Source organism: Cannabis sativa, chromosome 9, assembly GCF_029168945.1.
Source record: "Cannabis sativa cultivar Pink pepper isolate KNU-18-1 chromosome 9, ASM2916894v1, whole genome shotgun sequence".
NCBI classification, from domain to species: domain Eukaryota; kingdom Viridiplantae; phylum Streptophyta; class Magnoliopsida; order Rosales; family Cannabaceae; genus Cannabis; species Cannabis sativa.
The window spans coordinates 7,087,141-7,110,450 of record NC_083609.1 but is presented as its reverse complement, the minus strand read 5'-3'; the positions used below and the strand labels follow the sequence as shown (position 1 = coordinate 7,110,450).

General features: G+C 34.0%; 2 protein-coding genes across 4 annotated transcripts; both read left to right on the top strand.

The window, feature by feature from the left end:
- The first annotated feature begins 15,537 nt into the window (after positions 1-15,537).
- LOC115722745 (probable serine/threonine-protein kinase PBL2) lies at positions 15,538-19,270 on the top strand. Of its 3 annotated transcripts, XM_030652041.2 has the most exons (9): positions 15,538-16,021; positions 16,137-16,181; positions 17,069-17,247; positions 17,366-17,604; positions 17,750-17,876; positions 17,953-18,024; positions 18,131-18,314; positions 18,401-18,542; positions 18,625-19,270. In XM_030652041.2, the coding sequence occupies exons 3-9, from the start codon at positions 17,091-17,093 to the stop codon at positions 18,871-18,873; spliced, it is 1,170 nt and encodes a 389-aa protein (XP_030507901.1). In that variant the 5' UTR covers positions 15,538-16,021; positions 16,137-16,181; positions 17,069-17,090; the 3' UTR covers positions 18,874-19,270. The 3 variants fall into 3 exon arrangements, with proteins under 3 accessions (XP_030507901.1, XP_030507900.1, XP_060959986.1); XM_030652040.2 differs by having other exon boundaries at positions 15,538-16,181; XM_061104003.1 differs by having other exon boundaries at positions 15,538-16,181; positions 17,037-17,247.
- Positions 19,271-21,512: 2,242 nt separating this feature from the next.
- Positions 21,513-23,310, top strand: LOC133031203 (uncharacterized). Its single transcript, XM_061104645.1, has 4 exons — positions 21,513-21,719; positions 21,829-22,232; positions 22,679-22,782; positions 23,261-23,310. Exons 1-4 carry the CDS (start codon positions 21,513-21,515, stop codon positions 23,308-23,310), a joined length of 765 nt encoding a protein of 254 aa, XP_060960628.1.

The following is a 23,310-nucleotide window of genomic DNA, read 5'->3' as shown; positions in this document are numbered from 1 at the left end:
CATGGGAGTTGACTAACATCAAAATAAACTATTTCAAACAAAACAAGAATATTCTAATCTAGCTCCAAATATTTGATAGAATTTTGGTTTTGAAAAATAAAATAAAAGACAAGTAACTAAAATACTTAAGATTAAAGATGAGTGAGTATGAAAATAATTTTCCAATAAGATGTGTAAAATAAGATTATTAAGATATTAGAATCCACAAAATGCAAGTTCAATAGTATTTATAAGTATATTGATTTCCAAGTTTATATATATATAGTTGAAAATTACACTATATTTTCCAAAATATATTTTTCTTTTAAGTACAAGTTATTTTCAAAAATGTAGGATTTTTCTTCACTTATAAAAGGTATAATTTCTAAGCATTAAATGTGTTACAATTTAATGAAACTACACAAAATCAAAGAAACTATGTTTAGGCAAAATATAACACTTATATTCTAAGAATTAGATGTAAACAATTTAATGAAAGACATTTAATCAAAGAATATTATATTTTTGCATAATGAAGAACTAAGTGGAAATATGCTTTAACAATAAAAAATACATGATATTGAAGATGAAAAAGACATATTTTTGATAGAAAAATCCATGAACTTTATAGCACAAATGGGAAATCAACATACAAACATAAACACTATCTAGTTACATTTTGCTTCATCATCATCTTAATAATCTTGAAAAAAGATTAGAAGCTCATAACTAGATAAAAATTACAAAAGATAAACATACTTGACATGCTCTTCAAAATGTAAAAATGGTAGAAAGAAAATGGTAAAAATGAAGAGTGTGGAATGGAGAAGTGTTTTGGGTTGAAGAGGTGTTTAGAGGGGGGTGAAGAGATGTATTTTGAAATGGTCTTCCAACACCATATTTATAGACAAAATTGGGAGATTAAATTAATCAAAATAAAATAAATAAATTGATTAATTTAATTAGTGTTGGGAAGAGAAGGGATAAATAGAGTATGTGTAAGAGTATTGGAAAAAATAAATATTTGTTTGGATGGAAAAAAAGTGAAAAGATAGGGTAAAAATAAATTAGGAATGTTTATTTAGGTGAAATAAATTGGGAAGAGTAAATAGAATATTTATGTGTAATATGTGGGAGAAAATGAAATATTTGGTGTTTGTGAATGTGATTTTTGGATGAGTAAATCAATTAACACTTCACTTTTTTTCTTATCAGCAGGCGGACACGTGGCGAGCTGCTGTTGGAGGTGAGGCTGCGGACGCTTGCGTGGCGAGAGCTGGTTCGTTGGGCGCTGACGGGCTGGGGACCACGCAGGCCAGCTGGCGGAAGGAAGAGTGGGGGACAAGATGCTGCGTGCGGGTCCCATGCGGCAGCTGGCTGGAGCTTCACTTGCTCCTTGGTCGGGTGGATCTCACGCGTGGATGGGAGCCCTTCGATCAGTCAACGAACGGTGCGGATGGGGAGCTGACTTTGACCGCAAGTGGGCCTTGCATAAGGGCTGATGAGATTTCTTTTTAAAAATTGCACTTTTAGCTCTATTTCTTCAATATTTCTTCAATTTTATCCCAATCTTTTTCTTCTAAACACACCTAAAAATACATAAAATTAATTAGAAAACTAAAATAAAATTAAAAATAAATACCACATAACATATTATAATAAAATAATTATAAAAACACACAAAAACATATAAAATTACAATAAAGCTAATAAATTCAAAAATAATTAAAAACTTACTAAATTAATTAAAAACTTAAGAACTAAACCAATTTTTAGTTAAAAAAATGTGAAAAATAACTCTAATTTCTAGAGTTATCACAACCTTTCACTAAAATTCCTTCCTCCTTTACTAGATCCATTAAAGCACTTATTAAACTATCATTCAAAGCTCAAAAAAAAAAAGAAAATACATTTAAGCTTCCAATAATCCGGTTAGTGCCAACTTGCACCAACACCAAAAGTTCAATTTGTGACTCTTGAAATTCCATCTCAACTCCCTCCACAATGGATGGTGCAGGGTTATACCCACGTCCACTTTGCTGCTATTCGCATTGCTCTAAATTATCATGGCAGGAAAGGACTTACAGTTAGTGCTCGTATTGGTCTTCTTGATACTCGAATGAGGAAATATCAACATGCAAGTATAGCTACTATTGAAACTACTTTAAATGCAGGAACAGTTGTCGTCACTCTGTTTCACATTTTCAACATGTCTCTCAGAGACAATCGTCTTACTGATGCTTTCAAAGTAGAAGTGTAGACAAAAGGAGTGGACCAAGACCCTGTTGGGTTTTATGCCCTAAATAAAACTCTTTACAATCTGATTAGTTATCAATATAAGAAATTTGAAGTGATTGATGTTTGCATGGATTTTACATGCTAATGGTTTAATATGTTTAATATGTTTATTACATTCATACACACAAAATCAGTTAAATCCAGATCATATGTTTATTCACAATTACAGTATCGTCAACACAGTGGAATGTGATTGTGATCATATGAATCAAAAATTTTGGTCCCTGTTTCATCAATGTTATTGGATTTACACTAATGTGATAATCAGCGATGATGTATACTTACACTTGGAGTAAGTGTTATGTTCTTTCCAGGACATTAGTAAAGTATACTAGTTTTGAATGTATGGAGTATACATTGGACTGGACCGATATTGCAACTAAGTTAAGATATTACAAACTTACCGTTATACATATCTTTCCAAGTCAATATCAGTAGTTGATCTTAAGATTAAAAGAATCTAAATCCTGATATGCTTAGGCTCAACTCAGGAGTGCTATTCATGTTCTTAGATTTATTAGTTAAGCCTACTTTTGGGTCAGGGTGATACGTATATTTTGGGAACATGATAGTATGATTGAGTTGGAGTGCTGAACATAAATATGGAATCTATAGCTTCTACTGGTGTATAGAAGTCAAGTGATGATTCCCTTCGAGCTTAGCAAATAGAAGTAAATGGATGAGCTCTTGTTTAACTGACTAATTATTAGATCACTAAACACCATTTACAGGTAGCTAAGTGTTTTAAGGGGCAAAATACATTGAGGGGTGAGAACGGTAAAGAAATCCCATCTCGATGTAGATCATCTATATAGAGGATCTTTAAATCACAATAAGATTATAACAATGGTTAAATGAGATAGTATATTGATATCGTGGAACATACAATATGCTCTATATAAGTCTGAGAGTGCAATTCTAAGTTCCAAGAGTGGATTCAACGAAGAATTAATAAGTAGGAATTTACTTGGTAAATTTGGTTCACTTATTGGAAGCTCAGCATATAGATCTATGGTCCCCATTCTAGTTGAGAACATTCTGCTTGTAAGACTCATTAATTGATTCGTGATTGATCAATTATAATTCTAAAGTTAGACTATGTCTAATTTTATGAATTTTCACTAAGCAGGGGTGAAATTGTAAAGAAAAGAGTTTTCTAGGTTTATTTATTTATTAATGGACTTTATATGTCTAATTAATAATTAAATTAAATGACAATGTTATTTAATAATCTATTTTAGTTATTAAATAATTAGTTTTGGCATTTAAAAGGTTAGAATTGAAAAATTGGCATTTTTGAGAAAATAGAGATAAAATTTGATAAAACTGCAAAATTAAGTGAGGCCCAATAACACACCATGGCCGACCACTTAAATAGCTTTTTCAAATTAATATTTTCATTATTTTAATGCCAAATAAATCCTAACCTAAACCTAGTAGTTGCCTATAAATAGAAAGTGATGGCTCAGTCAAATCACAAGTTTTCACAAGCATTTCTGACAGAAATTTCTCTCTTCAGAAAAACTGAGCCTTCCCCACTTTCTATACCTTGGCCGAAACCCTCTGTCCTCTTTTCTCCTTCATCTTTTTCGACCCTAGTGAAAGAGTAAGTGCCCACACACAGCAAGCAGTAACTCAATCATAGATTGGAAGACTGTGAAGGATCAAACTTGAAGAAGAAGGACATTCGGGCTCAGATCTTGATTATACTCTGCTACAGAAAGGAATCGAGGGTTAGAGATCTGAGTGGAAGGAGACATTAATTCCGCTGCATCAATGTAAGGTTTTCTTAACTTTATATGTGTTTAATTTATCGTTTTAGAAAGTTCATATTTAGGGTGTTTAAACAACATACTTGTGAGTAGATCTAAGATCCTGGTAAAATAATTTCCAACAGACCCAACTTCTCTTTGCGCCACACTCCATTATTAGATGGCATATCGGCTCTAAAATCATGCTCTTGATCTTAACATCCCTCAAACACAATCTCAATTGATTCGAAACAAGTACCAACCTGTACACATGTCCCAAAGCAAATGACCACTAAAGAACTCACAAAGCTTTTACCCAAATCGTGAGTCACCAACTATGAAAAGCTTCATAAGCCACAACCCGTGGTTCAAACCACAACTAAGCCTTCCTACCACAACAAAACCACTTAGTTGTTTTCGCACCTAATATGTCATCACACTCATCCAGCCAACAGATGCAAAGATCATGTACTTTGATTCCTAAGAAAAGTAAATTTATGCTTTTGAATCCTCAAACGGGCATAAATACTCGGATGTTTATAATTGCAAAAGTGGTCTAGAAGATGATGAGCCCTCACGATGTCCCACTCCAGGAAAGCGACTCAAGCAAAAGCTAGAAAAGGGCGACAAAATCATCGGTCTATTAGGCCAATCATCTGAAAAATTTTACTATATAGTCAGATACTTTGCACTAAAAAGCTACAATCAACCTACACCAGAACCCACCAGATGGGATTCAGATGATTCTTCAATAGCTTCACAACCACAAATAGTCTTGCCTTGTTACAAAAAACAAGCAAAGTGGATGAAGAAGCATGGAGAAAAATTTCTAGCATCAGTTGCTCAACCATCAGTTCGATCACTTCCTAACACAAACATGATAACCCCCAATACTTGCATTGTACTTTTCTCTCCTCTCAAGAAGTTCGAAAAAATTGAAGGGCAAGGTACCACTTCCCACCAGCCAAAAATACAAAATCTTACAACTAGGAATGCGGATGGAACTCAACAAAAGGTCTCCGTAGTAGAAGAAGTATTGAATTGGCAAATGAAAAATATGATTGCCCAAAACTATATCTTAAAATAGGTAGAAAAATAAATCAAATGCACTAAGACAATGCGTAAACAACAATCATAAAACACGATCATTGAAAAGTTAACAAACAAGATTCAACAGATGCGTGACAAACTCATGTCCATCATAAAATCAAATTCTATTCCGATTTTATTATTCTTGGCAAAAGAAACTGAAATGAAAGCCCTTAAAACCCAGTATGAATCTCTAAAAAAGAATTTTTTTGAAAGAGAATCATATTCTATAGGGTCTCAATCAACGCTTTTTAGAGGAATACAATGCTTTTTAGAGCAAATACAACATTAGTACCAGGGCAATTCTCAACAATGCCAAAGACTTCTCCAACATCATCTTTCTCGGTCTCTTCACAAAAAGACTCACTTCTCCGACTTAGACGAATGCTTGACAAAAATCAACAACAACAAGAAACCAAAAAGGGAAAGAGAAAAGAAAGCCTAGATAATTCTCCTCCACAAGCATCCTCCCTATCGAAAAAAGAGCCTAAATAATTCATGGCCCAACAAATTGTAACTAATCCTATTTTTGCCATGATCCATCAAACAGATGAAGAACTCGAAAATGAAGGAAATCAGTCCTCTTCCTCTATTTAGAAGAGATTTTGAAACTTGGTCCTAAGATTCAAATACTAGTGATGAGTCTCAAGATTCAGATACTAATTAAGATGACGTACCCCCACATTTTATTGCTCAATTTGTAGAAGAATCATATTCCTAAAGTGAGCGTATTATCAAAAGTGAAGAAGAAGAAGCAACTACAATAAAACTAGAATCCAATCATCATCAAAAGAGTAAATATTCTAAGTTTCAAACTTTTACTCTTGATGACATTCTCCCATCTAAGTGGCAAGAAATATTTCAAGAATTTCAAGCTTGGCTTAGCCTGGAAACACAAGAAACCACAGGCATAGACGAGGACGATCCTTTTGAATTTTGTCTCAAGATTCACCAAAACTTTGCAAGATTGGTGGACTAGCTTAGACGAATACAAACATATGACTTTCTTGCAACTCCCATCTATCGTAAATTCCCTAAGCTATTTATATGTCGAGTTTTATGGCCAAGACGCACAAGTAACTGAAAGACTTATAGTAGAGTTTTTCAAGCTCAATTGTTGTTCAAAGGACAAAAGAGACTTGGAAAAACATTATAAGAGAATAACTCAATGATTCTACCAAATAGGTGGCATTGATGGTCTAAATCTAAAGCAAGCCTTCCTTTCCTCTATTCCAGAGCCATTTGGCGAAGAAACTTTCAGGCTACTCTATGGATCAGGAAAAAGCCTAATGAATGCTACAATTAGAGAAATTTTCCAACTAGTCTTAAAAGCCCTTGAAAAAATGTGCTCCTAGAAGAAATTTCTCTAGGAATATATGAAGCAATCCAAAAAATTAGGCAAAGTCTACAGCAGACAAGAATTACTCATCAAATGTCATTCTAAATCTTTGTGTTCTTACAAAAACCCAAAGAACAGAAACAAGTTCAAGACATTCAAGTTCTCAAAGCACAAAGGGCGCAAAATAACATTTTTGTAAAGGAAGCGCAACTTTCGAAAAAAATTTGATCGATGCTATGTATGTGAAAAAAAGGTTCATTATGAAAAATGATGTCCTTAAGGAAAAACAATCAAGCTTCTCTTGCATATCCAACAAACAACTGGGATGTCTCTTGAGGAAAATGACATAGAGTCAATCTTCTCCACAGATGATGAATTTAACTCAAAATCTCTTTATGCATTCAAACAATGGATTGATTCAGACACTCCAGAATGTTATCAAATATCCATTATTCACACGATGCAACCATCCCTTGTCATCACTGTGCAAGTTTTTCCAATAAAATATGTCAAGCCGATAAAAGTGGTAGCATTTTTCGACATAGGAGAGGCATACACGACAATGAACCCTAATATTCTTCCTAAAGAAATTTTGGAGTAAAGAGAAGAAAGACCTTCATGCTGCAAATGGAAGCATTTTTTTCACATAACTCATCAGCAAACTGATTCGGTTGCAGTTCTTCCCAGGGTGTTCTATTACTCACAGCGTCATTGGATTAAAATTACCCGAAAAAGATTTAATTGTTGGCTTTAATCTTTACACAAAGAAGAAGATTTTGTGTATTCTTCTTGGTGGACTTGGTTACAAACAACATTTTGCTCCATGGGAAGCCATACCAAACTATTTCTTAATGTCCCATGACCCATTTCATCAAATTAAGAAAGAGCTCATCGAAGTCTCATGTGCCAATAATCATGTCGAATTCCTGAAGAAATGTGACCATCCTTTATGGAAAAATCAACAATTCTTCATAATCCTTCCTTTTAAGCTTAATGAAGATATAAACTCTACAAAGGCTAGTCACCAAGCATGAATTCAAAACATCAACAAATGGCGTCCACTAAATGCAAAGAGTTACAACAGTAGGGTTTAATAGAGTCAACTTCCTCTCCATGGGCATGTCATGCATTTTATATCAATAATTGATCAGAGCAAGCTCGAGGAAAGCAAAGGTTGGTCATCAACTACAAGCCCCTAAATGAGCTCTTAGCAAATGATAAATTTCCAATACCAAATAAGAATTCATTGTTTGTCAATCTATCCAAAGCCCATATTTTTTCGAAATTCGATCTAAAAGCGAGATTTGGGCAATTAGGCATCAAAACAGATGTCCGGCCCAAAATAACCTTTTGCATTCCAAATCATCCTTTCTAATGGATCGTCCTACTTTTGGGGCTCAAAACTGCCCCTTCTTTATTCCAAAAGGCTATGACCAAGGTATATGACCCGATATTGGAAAAGACTCTCATCTATATTGATGATATTTTGCTTTTTTCTCCTGATGAAAAATCCCATCAATCATTATTGGCCCAATTTGCTTTTATCACTAAAGCCCATGGTATCTTGTTATTTGAAAAGAAAGTGATTATTGGACAAACACAAATATAATTATTAGGATGAAATTATCCAAATGACAATATGAAGTCCAACCACATATAACCCATGAACTACTCAAATTCCTAGATGAAAATCTCATGAAAGTTCAGGTCTAACAATACTTGGGCATCATCAATTATTTGCGAGACTTTGTTTCTGACTTTCTGTACTAACAAGGCCACTCATTAATATACTTAAGAAGAATAGTCCAGAATGGTCACATGACCAAACTGTAGCAGTCAGAAAGTTGAAAGAAACTATGCAGAATTTACCACCTTTACAGATTCCCTCTAACGAAAAATGTGTTCTTCAAACGGACGCCAGTGACCAACATTGGGGTGCTGTCCTTCTCGAGCAAGATGAGCAGGGGAAAAGACGAATATGTGGATATAAGAGTGAACACTTTAAAGATTCCCAGCTCCATTATCATTCAACACTCAAAGAGTTAATTGCAATCAAGATGGGAATCAAAAAATTTGAGTTCCACCTCATAGGCCATCATTTCTTAGTGGAAATCGATTTTGATGAATCAAAAGGAATGATAAACCTAAGAAAGAACAAGAAAACCAATGCTCAACTTTTGAGACTGACAACATGGTTTGATCATTACTCTTTTAAAATAAAATACCTTCCCAGAAAAAAAAAATTGGTTGACCTTCTATCTAGACCTATGTCTATAAATATGGTCTCTTCACATCCACTCCAAACCATCTCCTTAATGACCTACAACTCTTTCCATACCATTCCATACATATATATATATAATGGCATCTTTAACATCATCACAAAAGAATTTTTTATTTCCTTGAGATGCAAAGCTCATCCTTTCCAAATCCAAAAAGTTAGTAAAAGAAAGGGCCTCTCACAAGGCAATTTATACTCACAATTAAATTCTCTCTAAACTTGGACCTTATGTTCAACATGATTATGTAATTCACCCAAAGTATCCTTTTGCCAATATGACCCCCCTCTAGACCGCACTTTTCACTCCAAAATCCATAGCTCATCTTTTCTGGTACCTAACATGCATCTGTATGATTGTTGTCGAAGTCCAAACTATGGCCTTCACACTGCTACACAGTCTTTCCTTGAACAAGAAAAAATTAAGCTAATCTACCAAACCAAATACTTGGTACGCTCCTCTAGAGGAGTGGAAAAAAAATACTTGGGATGAATGGGAAAAAGTTCGCAACAATAGACACGTCTTTGTTTATCTATCAGGACCACATGTAGCCAACATGATAGATTGCTGCATTGTCTTCCTTATCAGTCTTAATGCAAAATTGGATGAGAACAAGAAAATAGTTTGCAATCATACCTTTGAACTATACGACTCTCAAAAAGCACCTTTCAGAGAAAGTTCAGAGTACATGGATCTCCATAAGGTTATTTTTTAGAAAAATCAGACTATTTCACTAGAAATTTGGCCAAAAATAGAAGATGATGCCCCATGGAAAATTTTTTCCTCACATTATTCACGACGCATAGTAATGGCTCTAGAAAAATTCTAAATTTTTGAAAATAGTCACAATCAGGTCCAACCCCTAAAGCAAAGAAGAAAAATTCATCACTATTCAAGGAAACGGACATTGTAGGGGTCATACTCCGTAAGACAAGCATTTAAAGTTGGTAATTTAGTCCTATAAAGAGTCTTCTTCAATATCTGAGATCTCGCGGCAGGCGTGTTTAACCCAAATTGAGAGGATCCTTATGTGATTGAGACGGTAGAAAGACCAATTGTTTATACATTAGTTTGACCAAATAGATCACCGGTAAAAAATACTTGAAACATTGAGCATTTAAGGCCATATTTTCAATACTATATTTCAAATAAAGTGTAATTTAAAACACTTATTATTATCCAATATTTGGATTATGTTAATGAAATATTTATTTCTTCTAGTAACATAAAGTTTTTTTACTTTAAATTACTTAGGGGGCGTACTATTAGTAACTCATCAAACATTAATAAGCATGAGAAACATGGACAAACAGTTAGATATTAATATACAATGCTAACAAAATTTATTGCAATAAAAATAGATAAAATAATCTCGGTCAAGCTGGTCTAGAACAGTAAAAATTAAAAGATATTCTACTTATAAAGCAAAATAACAGCGAGTGATACAACAAAATTTTAAAGATTAATTTTGAAAATAGTACGAGAAACTAAGTATGGGCATATAGATTAACTGCTCGCATACAATAAACAAAAGCATTAAAATAGCTAAGTCTCAAACTAGTTAAATCTGATGCATAACTTTTTATTACTTGATGGGGAATGAGTACTATAATTGAGATGTTCTATAAAAATGATGAGTCTTTTATCATTCTAAATAGAAAAACTCACTTAGATTTTTCACAAGTAAAGTGAGAAATATGTTTAAACAACATATGCGAGTAATGAAATATAAATACATGCATCGGTGTTTAAACTTAAAAAAAATTATTATAACCTAGTAGGCCATCCAACTAGGAAAAAGATTCAAATATAAAATAATAAGTAACGCTTGATCGAAAACCAAAATCTCTCAATGGCTGATGGGAGGTCCCCTCGTGCAATCCCTCAATGGTCTCCCATTGATGATCACTGATTACGTGAACAACTTGTATGAGAAGAGCTTATTGGCCATATTTGACCTCAGACAACTCTTTCTCCTTCTTCAAGTCTTTGAGATCTCTCCTTAGAGCTTTATTTTCACCTAGCAGGCCCAGGTTGGCAACATGCAGCTGTTGGTTCTTGGATTTTACCTACTCAAGTTCTGTGACAAGGGTGCCTACTTCTTTAACGACTCTCTCCATCATTAAGGCCTCCTAACACATGGAGAAGACAATACATAGCAGTAAGAACAAGAACATAAAGGTCAAAGCTTACCCCTACTACTTGTTGTTTGACGGCATGGGAAAGGGTGAACGCATCAGTGCTACTGCAGGTTGCCCAAGTCTCCAGGGGCAACTCAAACGTGCTGCTAGATCCCTGGTCGAGAAGCTCGGCTACGAAGGGTGCGACTTCCCTCCCTACCTTAGGCGCCATCTACTTTTCTAGGGCTTCGATGTTCACCATTGGCCCAAGAGGAGTATTGGCAAAAAGACCTTCAGAGGTTTCAACCCTCTTCACAACAAAAGCTTGTTTTCTCTCATTCTCAAAATCTTCCATTCTTCCTCGTCCCGCCTTCTCAGAGCATGTTCGGCCTCCTTTGCCCTCTGCATAGCAACAAATTCCACAAGAATAATCATTGTGGGGAATTTGAAGCCTACCAAAGGAATCTCAGAAAGAGAGGTAGGTCATTGGCACAGCAGTTGAAACAATTGGTGTGGAAGCTGCTGCGATTGTGGACGTTGCCATTGGTATTACTGGTGTAGTTGTGGAATAGAGGGTGACAAATCAAATGTTGCTGGATTGTTGGCTTGTTGAGGGTTGGTGTCATGCATTCTCCTCTTTCTCGTGGAATCTCCTCTGTGCCTGAAGCTTGTCGAACCAGACTCCTTCCTAGGGCCTAGCATTCTGACTATTAAAGAGGTACCTGTGAGCACAATCAACACGGGAAGATTACTTGACATGCAACAACAAACTCTTAAACAAGTGCACACGGAAGGATCAGGTTTCCCTCCCGGAAGGATCCACTTTTGACACACCATTGTCTGAAAAATGAAGGGAATTGGCCAATATAGTGGTTGTCTAGCCCCATTTCTAAAGCCATGCAAGCCTATTCAAAAATGCAGCACGACCATACTCAACCCATCTGAATGAGGCCGACATGATCAAAGCACATAGATACACACACAGTTCGATCCTAATAATGTGTTTCTTTGAACAAGTGTTCTATAAGTTCGACATGCAATAAGAATCAAACCCAGCTTGAACTTAGCATTTCTATCTCAGACACGAAATTGTGCAAAAGTTAGTAGAGCATTGAGTTACTTACCAAATAATAAAACAAGTTAAAGAAGGATGCGGTACGCTAGACCCAAGTGCGCAAGGCTTGCCCTAATGCCCAATCATGATGAATTCAGCAACCTAAGTTTTTGTTGGACAGAATGTAAAGTGAGTCGAGACTTTTGAGCTTCAAGTTCGAAGAAGATAGAAAGACTTACGAAGGTTGAAGATGAATAAACTTTTAAAATTCACTTATACACCGGTTGAAGTCCTTATCCTTTGAACTGAATGATCCCAATTATTTCAATTAAAGAGTGTCCTCCAATCCAACGACTAGGGAGTTGAAGAGTTAGCATTTAATGCACAACCCTAACACTTAACGTTCATCATTGCATGCCTCGAGTAATGCGCTCATTAAGTAAAGAGTCATTTCAATCACCCAGCGTCACTATAACTTCTCTTAAGAAACATGCTCCCACACGCGCATGACGCCAGTAATCAAATTTAAGATATTGCCCATGTGCCACGCTAATAAAATCTACGACCAGTGACTCATTAATTGACGATAACTCTTAGAACATGAGACGATCTCAAATAGCCCCACGTGCCATGGGTTTATCTCAAAAAGTTGAGAAGGGCTGGAAGCTCTCAAACTGTTGCATCTCGAAAGCTTGGGGTAAATTTTATTCGTGTTTTATGCAAAACATGACATGTTCATTAAATGGAAAAGGTTCAATTGATCCTTCGTGAGTTAGAGTCCTTTAAAGGGTGCACAATCGCTGAAGAGTCTACTCGAGCCTAGAGCCATCCGGAGGAAAAAGATACGCAGAAGCTTACTTGCGGCAGCCTCTGTTTCTCAAAGAGCAAGATAAAAAATGTCCCACCTGAACCCGATAGGGCCTAGTAAGGAGGCTCGTTTTGAGAGGCTCCCAAATACGCCCTAGAAGGACCTGACGTGGATATCGACTCTCATGGGTGGTCGTGGATATTGAATTTTTCCATGTGCCAAGTCACCATTTGACGGTTACACTTTTCTTGACAGAATCTGATCTTGCCCCCACGATCAAGCATGGTAGCGCGTGCATCGCCACCATCTTTTTACCAGGCGAACAATGTAGACTTCTACCCATAAAGGAGCAAGCTTTGAGTGACAGGTGTCCATAGCTTCTAAAGATTACACCTTTGCGTGACATGTGTCTGAATGGTACAAAATCGTCTCCATTATCCAGCTGCATCACGCACGGGCATAATGTTACCCACTGGACCGACCATTCAGCACTACATTGTATGTAATTTACCCCAATAGTAGAACTTAAGTAGAGATCCTAGGCGGGTCTTGAGGCAACCCACATCCATCATTTAGCCTATAAATAGCTCCCCTTCATTTTTATGCGAAGGGGTCAGGCCTAAAACACAGCGAAAATTCTGCTAAAATCATTATTGATCTTCTTCTTCTTTTTAGTAAAGAAATTAAGGAAAAAGAGTTAGGATTTCCTGCATAATATAGTAAATTCATCAATATTGCCCACCGAGGCTAATAGATTGACTTGTGGATTAAGGTTTATAACACATGAACCACGTAAAAAATCTTTCTCTTAATTTCTGTCATTTATTATTTTTTTAGCGCTTAAATATTTTAGTTTCCGAAATCTCAGTAAACAAAAATAATTTTGAAATCTACAAATGCAGGTGGAGAAAATTGTAGAGAAAAATCGGTTCAAAAAAAAAATTAGAGAAAATTATAATTTTTACTAACATATACATCTACGTCAAACTGTAACCGACGAAAGAAAGTATATTCACGCTAGTTATAGTTTGACACAAATCTATATGCATCTTTATATAACTGACACGAATAGGTTTTTTACTTGGAACTATTATTTGCGTTGGTTAAAAATGATGCATGAAATTTTATGCGTCAATTTTTAACTGACACAAATTATTTATATGTCACTTAAAAAATGACGTGAATGAGCCATTTTGTTATAGTGTATACAAATATACAAAGTGTAGAAATAATTATTGATAGATTAGTTAACACTCACATTAATATCTAGTATCAAGATTGAATTTCATACATAAACATATGTATTACTATAAGTGTATAAACATAGATTTAAAGAGAATATTTGATGATTGAACATGAAACATAAATAATAAATAATAGAAGCATATCTTATTCTCTTATTAGAAGTAATCTTTGGGGCGATGATCTTCTAAGAATACAAAACTCATTTTTTATCTAGTGTTCTCTCTAAACAGGGAAGAAGAAAAGAATGAGTAAGCTCTCTTGTTTCATGGTAGAAGGAGAACTATTACATTTGCACTACCTTCATCAAAACTAAAAACTATACAAGTAAAAGTAAGTAATACTATACATACGGTGAAACATTTTCTATTCATCAGTGTTTTAAAATCAATGAGATGAAATAGTGACTGAATAAACATGCAGTAGGAGACAAATTTCCTTTTTTATTTTCTTGCTATTATTCTAAAAATTTAATACAAAGAAAGGACATAAAGTAAAATGCAACTTGATAAAGAAAGGTCTAATCCTACATGGGTAAAATCTTAAAGCCACTATAGTATAGGACTAGTAAATACTTTATATCTCTAGGACCCCCTTCTTTTTTCCTACCAAATTATTAAAATTTAGAACACAAGTTAGATAGTAAATGTTCAAAACATTATTCATAGATCTTCTGTTAGTAATTGGGTGATTTTTTTTTTAACAAGTATGTAGCTATACATATATAGATATATAGCAATGCTAGTGCTGAGAAAATTGCAGGGTTACAGCAATGAAAATGGAAAAAGATGCCTGACATGATGAGTTGTATTGAAAGGAGCGTTTATAGGAAAAGATCTAGTCAATTTGTGGATACTAAGTTTGTCAACTCAAGTTTTGACAAAGTGTGTGTATTTTCATTTTGAGATTTATAAATGTGTTAAAAGACTTTAATTATTATTAGTTAATGTATGCCAAAACTGAAGAAACACTCAATTGAGAGAGAGAGGAGTTAGATAGTTAATGAGTAATTATTAGCTTTATGATGATGATGATGACTCAGAATAAGAACTCATGAAAATAATGTACAAACTATATATGAACATGTAAACCCACTTACCTACTTTACATAATTTTGTTAAAAGAAAAATAATAATGAAAAGAAAAGCATCAAAACAACTGTATTATGAAACCTTAAAAGTGGTTTTTGATTCATATAAGTCTACAAAAGAGAAAAAAAAATGAAATTAATAATATCTATGACAACCAAAGGCAAAGGGGTCCAAGATCAAGAAGCCAAAAAAATGGCCAAAAGAGTAGTCTTATTATGGTCCCCCCTATCTCTAACATTAGATCTCATCAATTTACACCAAAACAGACATAAAAGCCAGTAAAATGCCAATGTATTGATTCTTGATTTTGGGCAATCTTTAACATAAAAGTGGGTAGTTGATCAATCTATGTATAATGTATAGTATATGTATGTATCTAATCTTTGAGATTCCTCATAGACTTTCTTTCTTTTTACTGTTTTTTTTTTTGTGTTTTTTTCACACATTTTTCTCAAGGTAAAACCAAATGAATTAGTCATAATAATAATAAAAAGAAAGAAAGAAAGAAAGCATCTTTAAACTTAAAAAACTCTTCTTTGTGATAGTATATACTATAATACTAATCTGTTTATTAATTTCTTCATGGAATGGCTTTTCTGATATGGGCCTGTTGTGTATATATAATCAAGTGTCCACCACAACATGACAAATCTCCTTTCCACCAATGCCCTTCTGCTTTCCAGCCAAACTTACAAGCCTACAAAATCACTAGCCAAAACAAAATAAATAAATATGAGAGAGAGAGAGAGAGAGAGACAGAGAAAGAGATACAATATTACAGCTCAATAATCTTCCCCACCATAGTTCAATAAATATAGAATTATAATACAGAGAGATATGAATATCTCAACAGGTACAAACACAGAAGAATTGAAGGCAAAAAAAGAAGTTTGTCAAAAGAGAAATATATATATTGATTTTAAGATGATAAAACCAATAGATTGAAGAGAAGAGGAGTTAAACTAGCTGAGGTAATGTCTTGTTTTTGCTCAGCTGTCATGACCCCATTTGAGGAATAGTCCTCATTTTTTTTCTGTACACACACACAAAAAGAACAGGAAGCAACTCTCCTCTTCTTCTTTCCAGATCAGATGACAAAAAAGAGGCAAAAAGGAAGAGATAGTGAATCAGGTAAGAGACTTGGAATACATATATATATGTATTACTACCTTTTTCTTTTGATCCATTTCAATAATTATGTCTTCTGGTGTCAGCAATCCCAACCTGATTAAAGTCACTTTCTCACCTCTTCTGTTCATATGGCACGTACCTATTACTAAAACATATACTCATATACATATATTACTTACATTCTTGTAAGTAACTAACTAAATTACAACTGATAACATAAACTTAATCATCTTATTCATCTTTAACCAAAGATTTTTTTTTTCTTTTTAAGTAAAGTTAATCATCTTTTTGTATGTTATTTCTCTTTCTTTTCTTTTGAGCACAGAGGACAACTTCATAGGACACTTTCCTTTTCTTTTACCAAGCAATGCCAAATCTAGACCACCCTTAAGTTTTATGTATTTACACACACACATACACATATCTTATTGTGTTTCAAACCAGTAAATAGAATGTTATTCAGTGTTGAGGGGATTCTCTTAGTGCCAACTTGTTGAGATGCTCATGAATGCTGGACAGCAAAGTGGGGTATCTCCAAAAAAACAAAAAACAAACAAATGTGGCATTGTGTTTATCTATTGGTTTATACAACTCTCCTAAAGTAGATTCTTGAGATCAACAAATCTGCATTTATGAGCACTTTTTCAGAGTATTTCCAAAACCATTTCAAACCAGAAGAGGATGAATTAGATGTTAAATTCCCCTCTATAGATGTCAAAATCTTGTCATAGTCTTGGATTTTTGTTTATGTAGTTTTGGCACCAGAGATGGATGCTCATCACTTTTCTTAGCTTGTTTTAAGTTAATTGGGTTGATCAATGATCACTACTCAAAGCCAGTTTCTTCTTACATCAGAGGTTCAATGTTTGTTTTTATTATTGTCAAAGACTTGAAGAGGAGTTTTGAGACATGTCAAAGCAAACTACAACAACCATAATTGGAGGTGCTGCAGGTGCAATAGCATTCATTTTAGTGGTCATAGGACTTGTTTGGTTCTGCAAATTTCAATGGCAAAAGTATACAAACAAGAGTTCAGACACAGGTTCATCAGATCCATCTGCACTAGGTGAGTTGTTATTCTTGTACAAGACTTTCCAAGAGCTAATTCAATTCACATTGTTTTTTTTTTCTTTCTTTCTCATTTTGGTAAAGTCATTGATTAATAATCTTCACAAACACCACAGTGGAATGGAATAGAAGGGGAGAGAGCTCATCAGGTGTGGAGAATCTATCTCCATTTGGACCGGTTGGAGCAAGGCAGTTCACAATGGAGGAGATGGAACAAGCTACAAAACACTTCAATGAAAGCAATCTCATTGGTTATGGAAGTTTTGGCACTGTGTATAAAGGTTTTCTCCATGATGGTTCTGTTGTGGCTATCAAAAAGCGTGCTGGTTCGCATAGACAAGAATTCGCTGTCGAGGTATAGACAAGAATTTCCCACAAATTATCCCACTTATGTTTTGTACACAGATCAAATCTTCCCTCTTTAAAATGACATGAAAGTATGGTCTGTCATCACTTGTGACAAGCATATAACAACAGATGTTGGTTTACATGTCCAACAGGCAGCTTCCTTATCAGAGATTCGTCACCGAAATTTAGTTACTCCACTTGGTTATTGCCAAGAACGTGGATCCCAGATGTTGGTTTTTGAATACTTACCAAATGGCAGTGTTTGTAATCACTTGTATGGTATGAATCTTTTCTTTCTCCAATGATAGCTTGTGTTCATAGTTACCTATTTGAATTGATTGTTTTCTTTTTTCAGATACTGGAAAAGATCCACCAACTAGACTAGAATTTAAGCAAAGACTATCCATTGCTCTAGGGGCAGCTAAAGGTAGATAACCTCAGAAGCTTAATTGAATGTTCTTGACTTCAATTAGAAATAACAAACAATTTGATTAGAAAAGGAAAGTGTGTTTTTTCTTCCTAAACAAATGCAGGTTTATGCCACTTGCATAGCCTAAAGCCTCCAATGGTGCATAAAAACTTCAAGACAGCCAATGTTCTTGTTGATGAGAATTTCATTGCCAAGGTTGCAGATGCAGGAGTGGCAAAGCTGCTCGAAAAGATCGAAGAAGCAGGTCCATCCCGCTTGTCTAGTGTCAATGTTTTCCAAGATCCAGAGTAATTTAAATTCTCTTCTCATTAAACTTTTGTTATGGAATGAAAAAACCTTTCTGTTACTAATTTTACTTGTTGCCAAATTATAGGATAGGAACAACAACATCTGAGGCTGCAACATCTCAAATGAGTGATGTGTACAGCTTTGGAGTATTTCTTCTTGAACTTGTGACAGGACAAGAGGCCTTGCGCAACGATATATTGGGATCAAATGCCAGCTTAGTTCAATGGGTAAGTAGAAACATAGTAATCAAAACACATTGTTGAGAGTGTCAGTTTATTTTGTTTGATTTTTCATGACTTTTTTGTGAAGGTGGAATCAAGGTTGAGTATAAATAATTTTGTGGACCACCGTTTAGGGGGAAGCTTCACACTAGAGGGAATGAGAGATTTGATCAAGTTAACTCTACAATGTATGAGTTTTCCAGGAAAAAGGCGACCGAAGATGGAAAGAGTTGTCGTTGAACTCGAAAGAATTCAAGAGAAAGAGATGGAACTAACAACAGTTATGGGGGAAGGCACTGCCACAACTATCACTCTAGGAAGTCAACTATTTAGTTGAAAAACCAGAAAGAGAAGCAAAGTTGTTGCTGGTGTTAGGCTTGAAAATTTACCACAACAACAATCAAACAACTTTGGCTTGGGAGTAAAAATTGTTTTGGGGGAGAGAAAGGCATAAAGTGAAGCTGATTATTTAATTTTATATAGATTCATATGAATTTTTCAAAATCACAACAATGTAAAAAAATATATATGTAATATATTATATTAGCCATTTGATGAAGAAAGTTTGCATAGTACCATTGTTAATAATTGTGTCTGTAATTCATTGAAAACATATGTCATTTTCTGGTACTATTACTGAGACCTCAGTCAGTCACAAGACTCAAATGTAGTAATATTTCATAACATTTGGATCTTGTGTTGGTAAGTATATGCATAGTTTGAAACTTTGAGAATGAGATAAGTGTATACACTAAACAGATTGTATGAATTTGAAGTGAGTTGAATTAAGGCCAAAAAACCAGTTTCCAATCTTTTTACTGAGTTAGTTTCCTATAGAATAAAAGGGTGTGTGTAAAAACCAAAGAATTTCATTGGAGAAAGTTTAAGAACCATATATGGGCAAGCATGTATCATTGGTTGAGGTACAAGAAAATTAATTCATAAGAAAAGATTGGAGATGGTGATGTGACAAGCCTCTTCCCCAAGAAATTCACTATTTCATGAAACATCCACTCCAACACATTATTATTGTTATATTGAAATGACCCCAAATAGTGTAGAAAGTTGTTGATGTTGTTGTTGTTGTTGTTGTTTCATTACAATGTTATGTTAGTTACAATCATAAAGACCAAATAAAAATCATTAATCAGTAAATGGATCTTGAATTTTGAGTGTACTACAATCTCATATTGTCAGAATAAACATTAATTGTTCTAAGACAACTTAATATAAAAACCAAATATCATACAATAGTTTCACTTGTCCCACATGATTCCTTTGTCCCCTCTTTCTCCCACTAAGATCCACTCATGATTTGGATTGTTGGTCCACTAAAGATTTTAGGTTTGTTTTGCTGAAAAAACCACCACTGCCTCTCTTATTCCAATTTCAACCAAAGGTGTAAATTTATCATCACTTTTCACTCATGCACAAGGAATATACCATAAACAGAAAAGGGGTGAGAAAAAATTAAGAAAAAAAAGGTTAACACATGTAGTACTATTATTATCCAATGCACTCTCTCAATCATTTTACATTTGATGGAAACCATAAAATATATATTATTAGTTTTTCAAAACCTTGTACAACTTGGTTCTTGTTTATATGGTCACATGGAAACAAAGAAAAAAAAATATATAATAAATAGGATTTTTACTCACTAAATTATGACTTTTATTTGATTTTGCCATTTGATTTTTTTTTTGGTAAGAAATTTCCTCGAATTATGAATTATGAATTATGGATATAATTATGAATTTTCCCTTTAAGTTGTATTTCGTTTTCTTAAGATAATTTAGTAATATTGCCACCATGGGTAGACATTTTTAAGGGGCTTAAGTGGAAAAGTGCCCCAAATAGATAGAAAAGTAAATATTTTTTTGGTAAATTGCGTCATAAATATCTAATGTTTTAGATTTTATTCACTTAAATACCTAATGTTTATTTTTGGAGGCAAAAATACCAAATGTTACAATTCTCTTACACCGTTACTACCACTTCTGTTAATTCATAAATATGGACACGTGAAGGGTTCAGATGCATTACATTTATTTTTACTTTATTTTAAAACTTAATATTCTTAATATCAGAAACTAAATGCTACTTGTTTCAAAAAAAAAAAAAACATGTTCTCATTAACAATTTTCACATGATATTGACACTTCAATTCGATAATCATGTTTCATATACTATACTGGTTCACTCAGCTATGGAAATTTAGTATTGCATATCTCTTATTTTTTTAAAAAAAAAAAACAAGTAATATTTAGTTTTTTATATTAAGAATATTAAATTTTAAAATAAAATAAATAAATGTAATGTATTTGGGCCCTCCACGTGTCTATATTTATGAGTTAATAACGGAAGTGGTAGTAACGGTGTAAGAGAATTGTAACATTGGGTATTTTTGCCACCAAAAATAAACATTAGGTATTTAAGTGTATAAAATCGAAAACATTAGATATTTATGCCGCAATTTACCCTATTTTTTTCTTTCAAAAATTTAGCAAAATAGTCCAACATAATAAATAAATAATAAAAATTATAAAAATATATTTACGATTTTTTTTTAAAAAAAAATTATGTAATGATAAAATTAAATTATATAAATTTTTGAGTATTTTATATTAATTTCTCGTAAATACAACGGAAAAAAATATATTATATCATTACATATGGAGAATATTTTTTTTTTTTTGCAATGGCATATGGAGAATATTTTAATAATTATACTTTAATATAATTATAATATTTATATTTTGGAATTATATTTAATTTTCTCTCCCTACTATTATCTCCAAATTAAATATGTACGAGTGTTAAGCTATAGATTAAGCTGATGTGCTCAATGCTAGAGATCAAGCTTTAGTGTGGAAAATTCCACTCAGTAGTTATGTGTGTACTGATTTGTGGTACTGATTACATAATACTTCAGGTGTTTTCACTGTTAAAAGTGCATATTCCCTGCTTCAATCAATGAAAACCAGCAGAGATATTCCAGATAACTCTGATTTCTGGCGGCTCTTATGGCAGTTACAGCTCCCTCCAAAAGTTCTCAACTTTCTGTGGAGAGCTTCTACCAACAGTCTTCCAACTCGGTTTCATCTTTCCACAAAACATATTCCAATTGCTGCAACATGTCCATTTTGTCTTGTTGCTCCTGAGACGACTCTGCATGTTCTGGTGCGGTGCTCTTTTGCTCAAAGTTGCTAGAGCAAGGTTCCAATTACTGTTGTGGCGCCTGATGTGATGTTGTTCTCGAGTTGGTTTGACATCGTGGAACACGACCAAGGCTCTTGAGGCTGGTATGATTTGTTGGTCAGTTTGGACTCGTCATAATGATTTGGTTTGGAACTCCAAACACCCTGATGCGAGTGAGGTTGTGACTATGGAAAAATTAAATTATGTTGAATGGTTTAATGCTCAAAAACATAATGTCACGGATGCAAGTTTAAACTGGCCGACTGCACTACCCGTAGAGCAATGGACAACACCTGATTTCCCTTTTGTCAAAGTTAATGTCGATGGTGCACTATTCTCTATCCAAGGGCGATATGGCCTGGGTTTGATTGTAAGGTCTGCTGCGGGAATGGTCTTGGAGGCCAGAATTTTATCTAGAGAAGGCTCTTTGCAACCTCATATTGTTGAAGCCATTGGTATAAAGGAAGCTCTTTCTTGGAGTAAAGCGAATGGATGGTCACATGTTGTAGTTAGGGGTGTTCATAAAAACCGAAAAACCGAAACCGACCAGACCGTAACCGAATTTTCGGTTCCACGTCATCACCGAATTTGGCGGTCGGTTTCGGTTTCGGTTTTTTTGACATGGCGGTCGGTTTCGGTTCTTGAAATAAAAAAATAGTTTAACCAAAAAACCGTCAAAACCGCCTAAAACCGCCAAACCGAAAACCGCCAAAAATCGTACAGTCGGTTTTATACGGTTATAATTTCTAAACGGTCGTTTACGGTTTTCGTAAAATAAAAACCGTAACCGACCGGTCGGTTATAAAATTTTAAAAACCGACCATAACCGACCGATTTTCACCCCTAGTTGTAGTTGAGTCGGATTGTTTAAGAGTCATTAATGATTTGCAAAAGTTCAAACGTATGGCTTCTCCTTATGGCCATATTCTTTATGATTGTAGGACTCTGGTTGCTGATTTTGATGTTGTTTCTTTTACTTTTGCTAAGCGGTCTGCTAATAAGGTTGCGCATGCCTTGGCGCGATCTTCTTTTTCTGAGACTGACCGTATTTTTAGTAGGGATTCCCTACCTTTTGTAATTGCATCATTAGTTTTTGGATGATTTAGTTTAATAAAATTTAATCATTATTAAAAAAAAAATGCAAAAAGCTATCAAGTTAATTTTTATTTATTTATTTCACTGTAAATCTTTTATTTGGTATGTACCTATATATATTCGTTGATTTTAATAGCACCTTTTGAGAATACATAACTCTATTCATTATCTTTCTCTATTGCTTAATATGTTTGTGAAAGAGTCTTTTTTTTTTCTTTCTTATTATCACTTTTATTTCTTTTTTATTATTACTTTAATTAAATTTCATATTTTTGGGTCAATAACTATAGATGTATAATTAGTGAATTTTTTCTAATAATATTTTGAATGTTTATGCTATGCTAATTTTATGTTTCTTTTATTTACTGTTTATGAATGAGATTACATAATGCATATTTATACTGACTATTGTCTCTATAAAATTTTAGGCTTTAATGTGAAGGAGGATAATGAGTTGATGCCAGATTACGAAAATTAG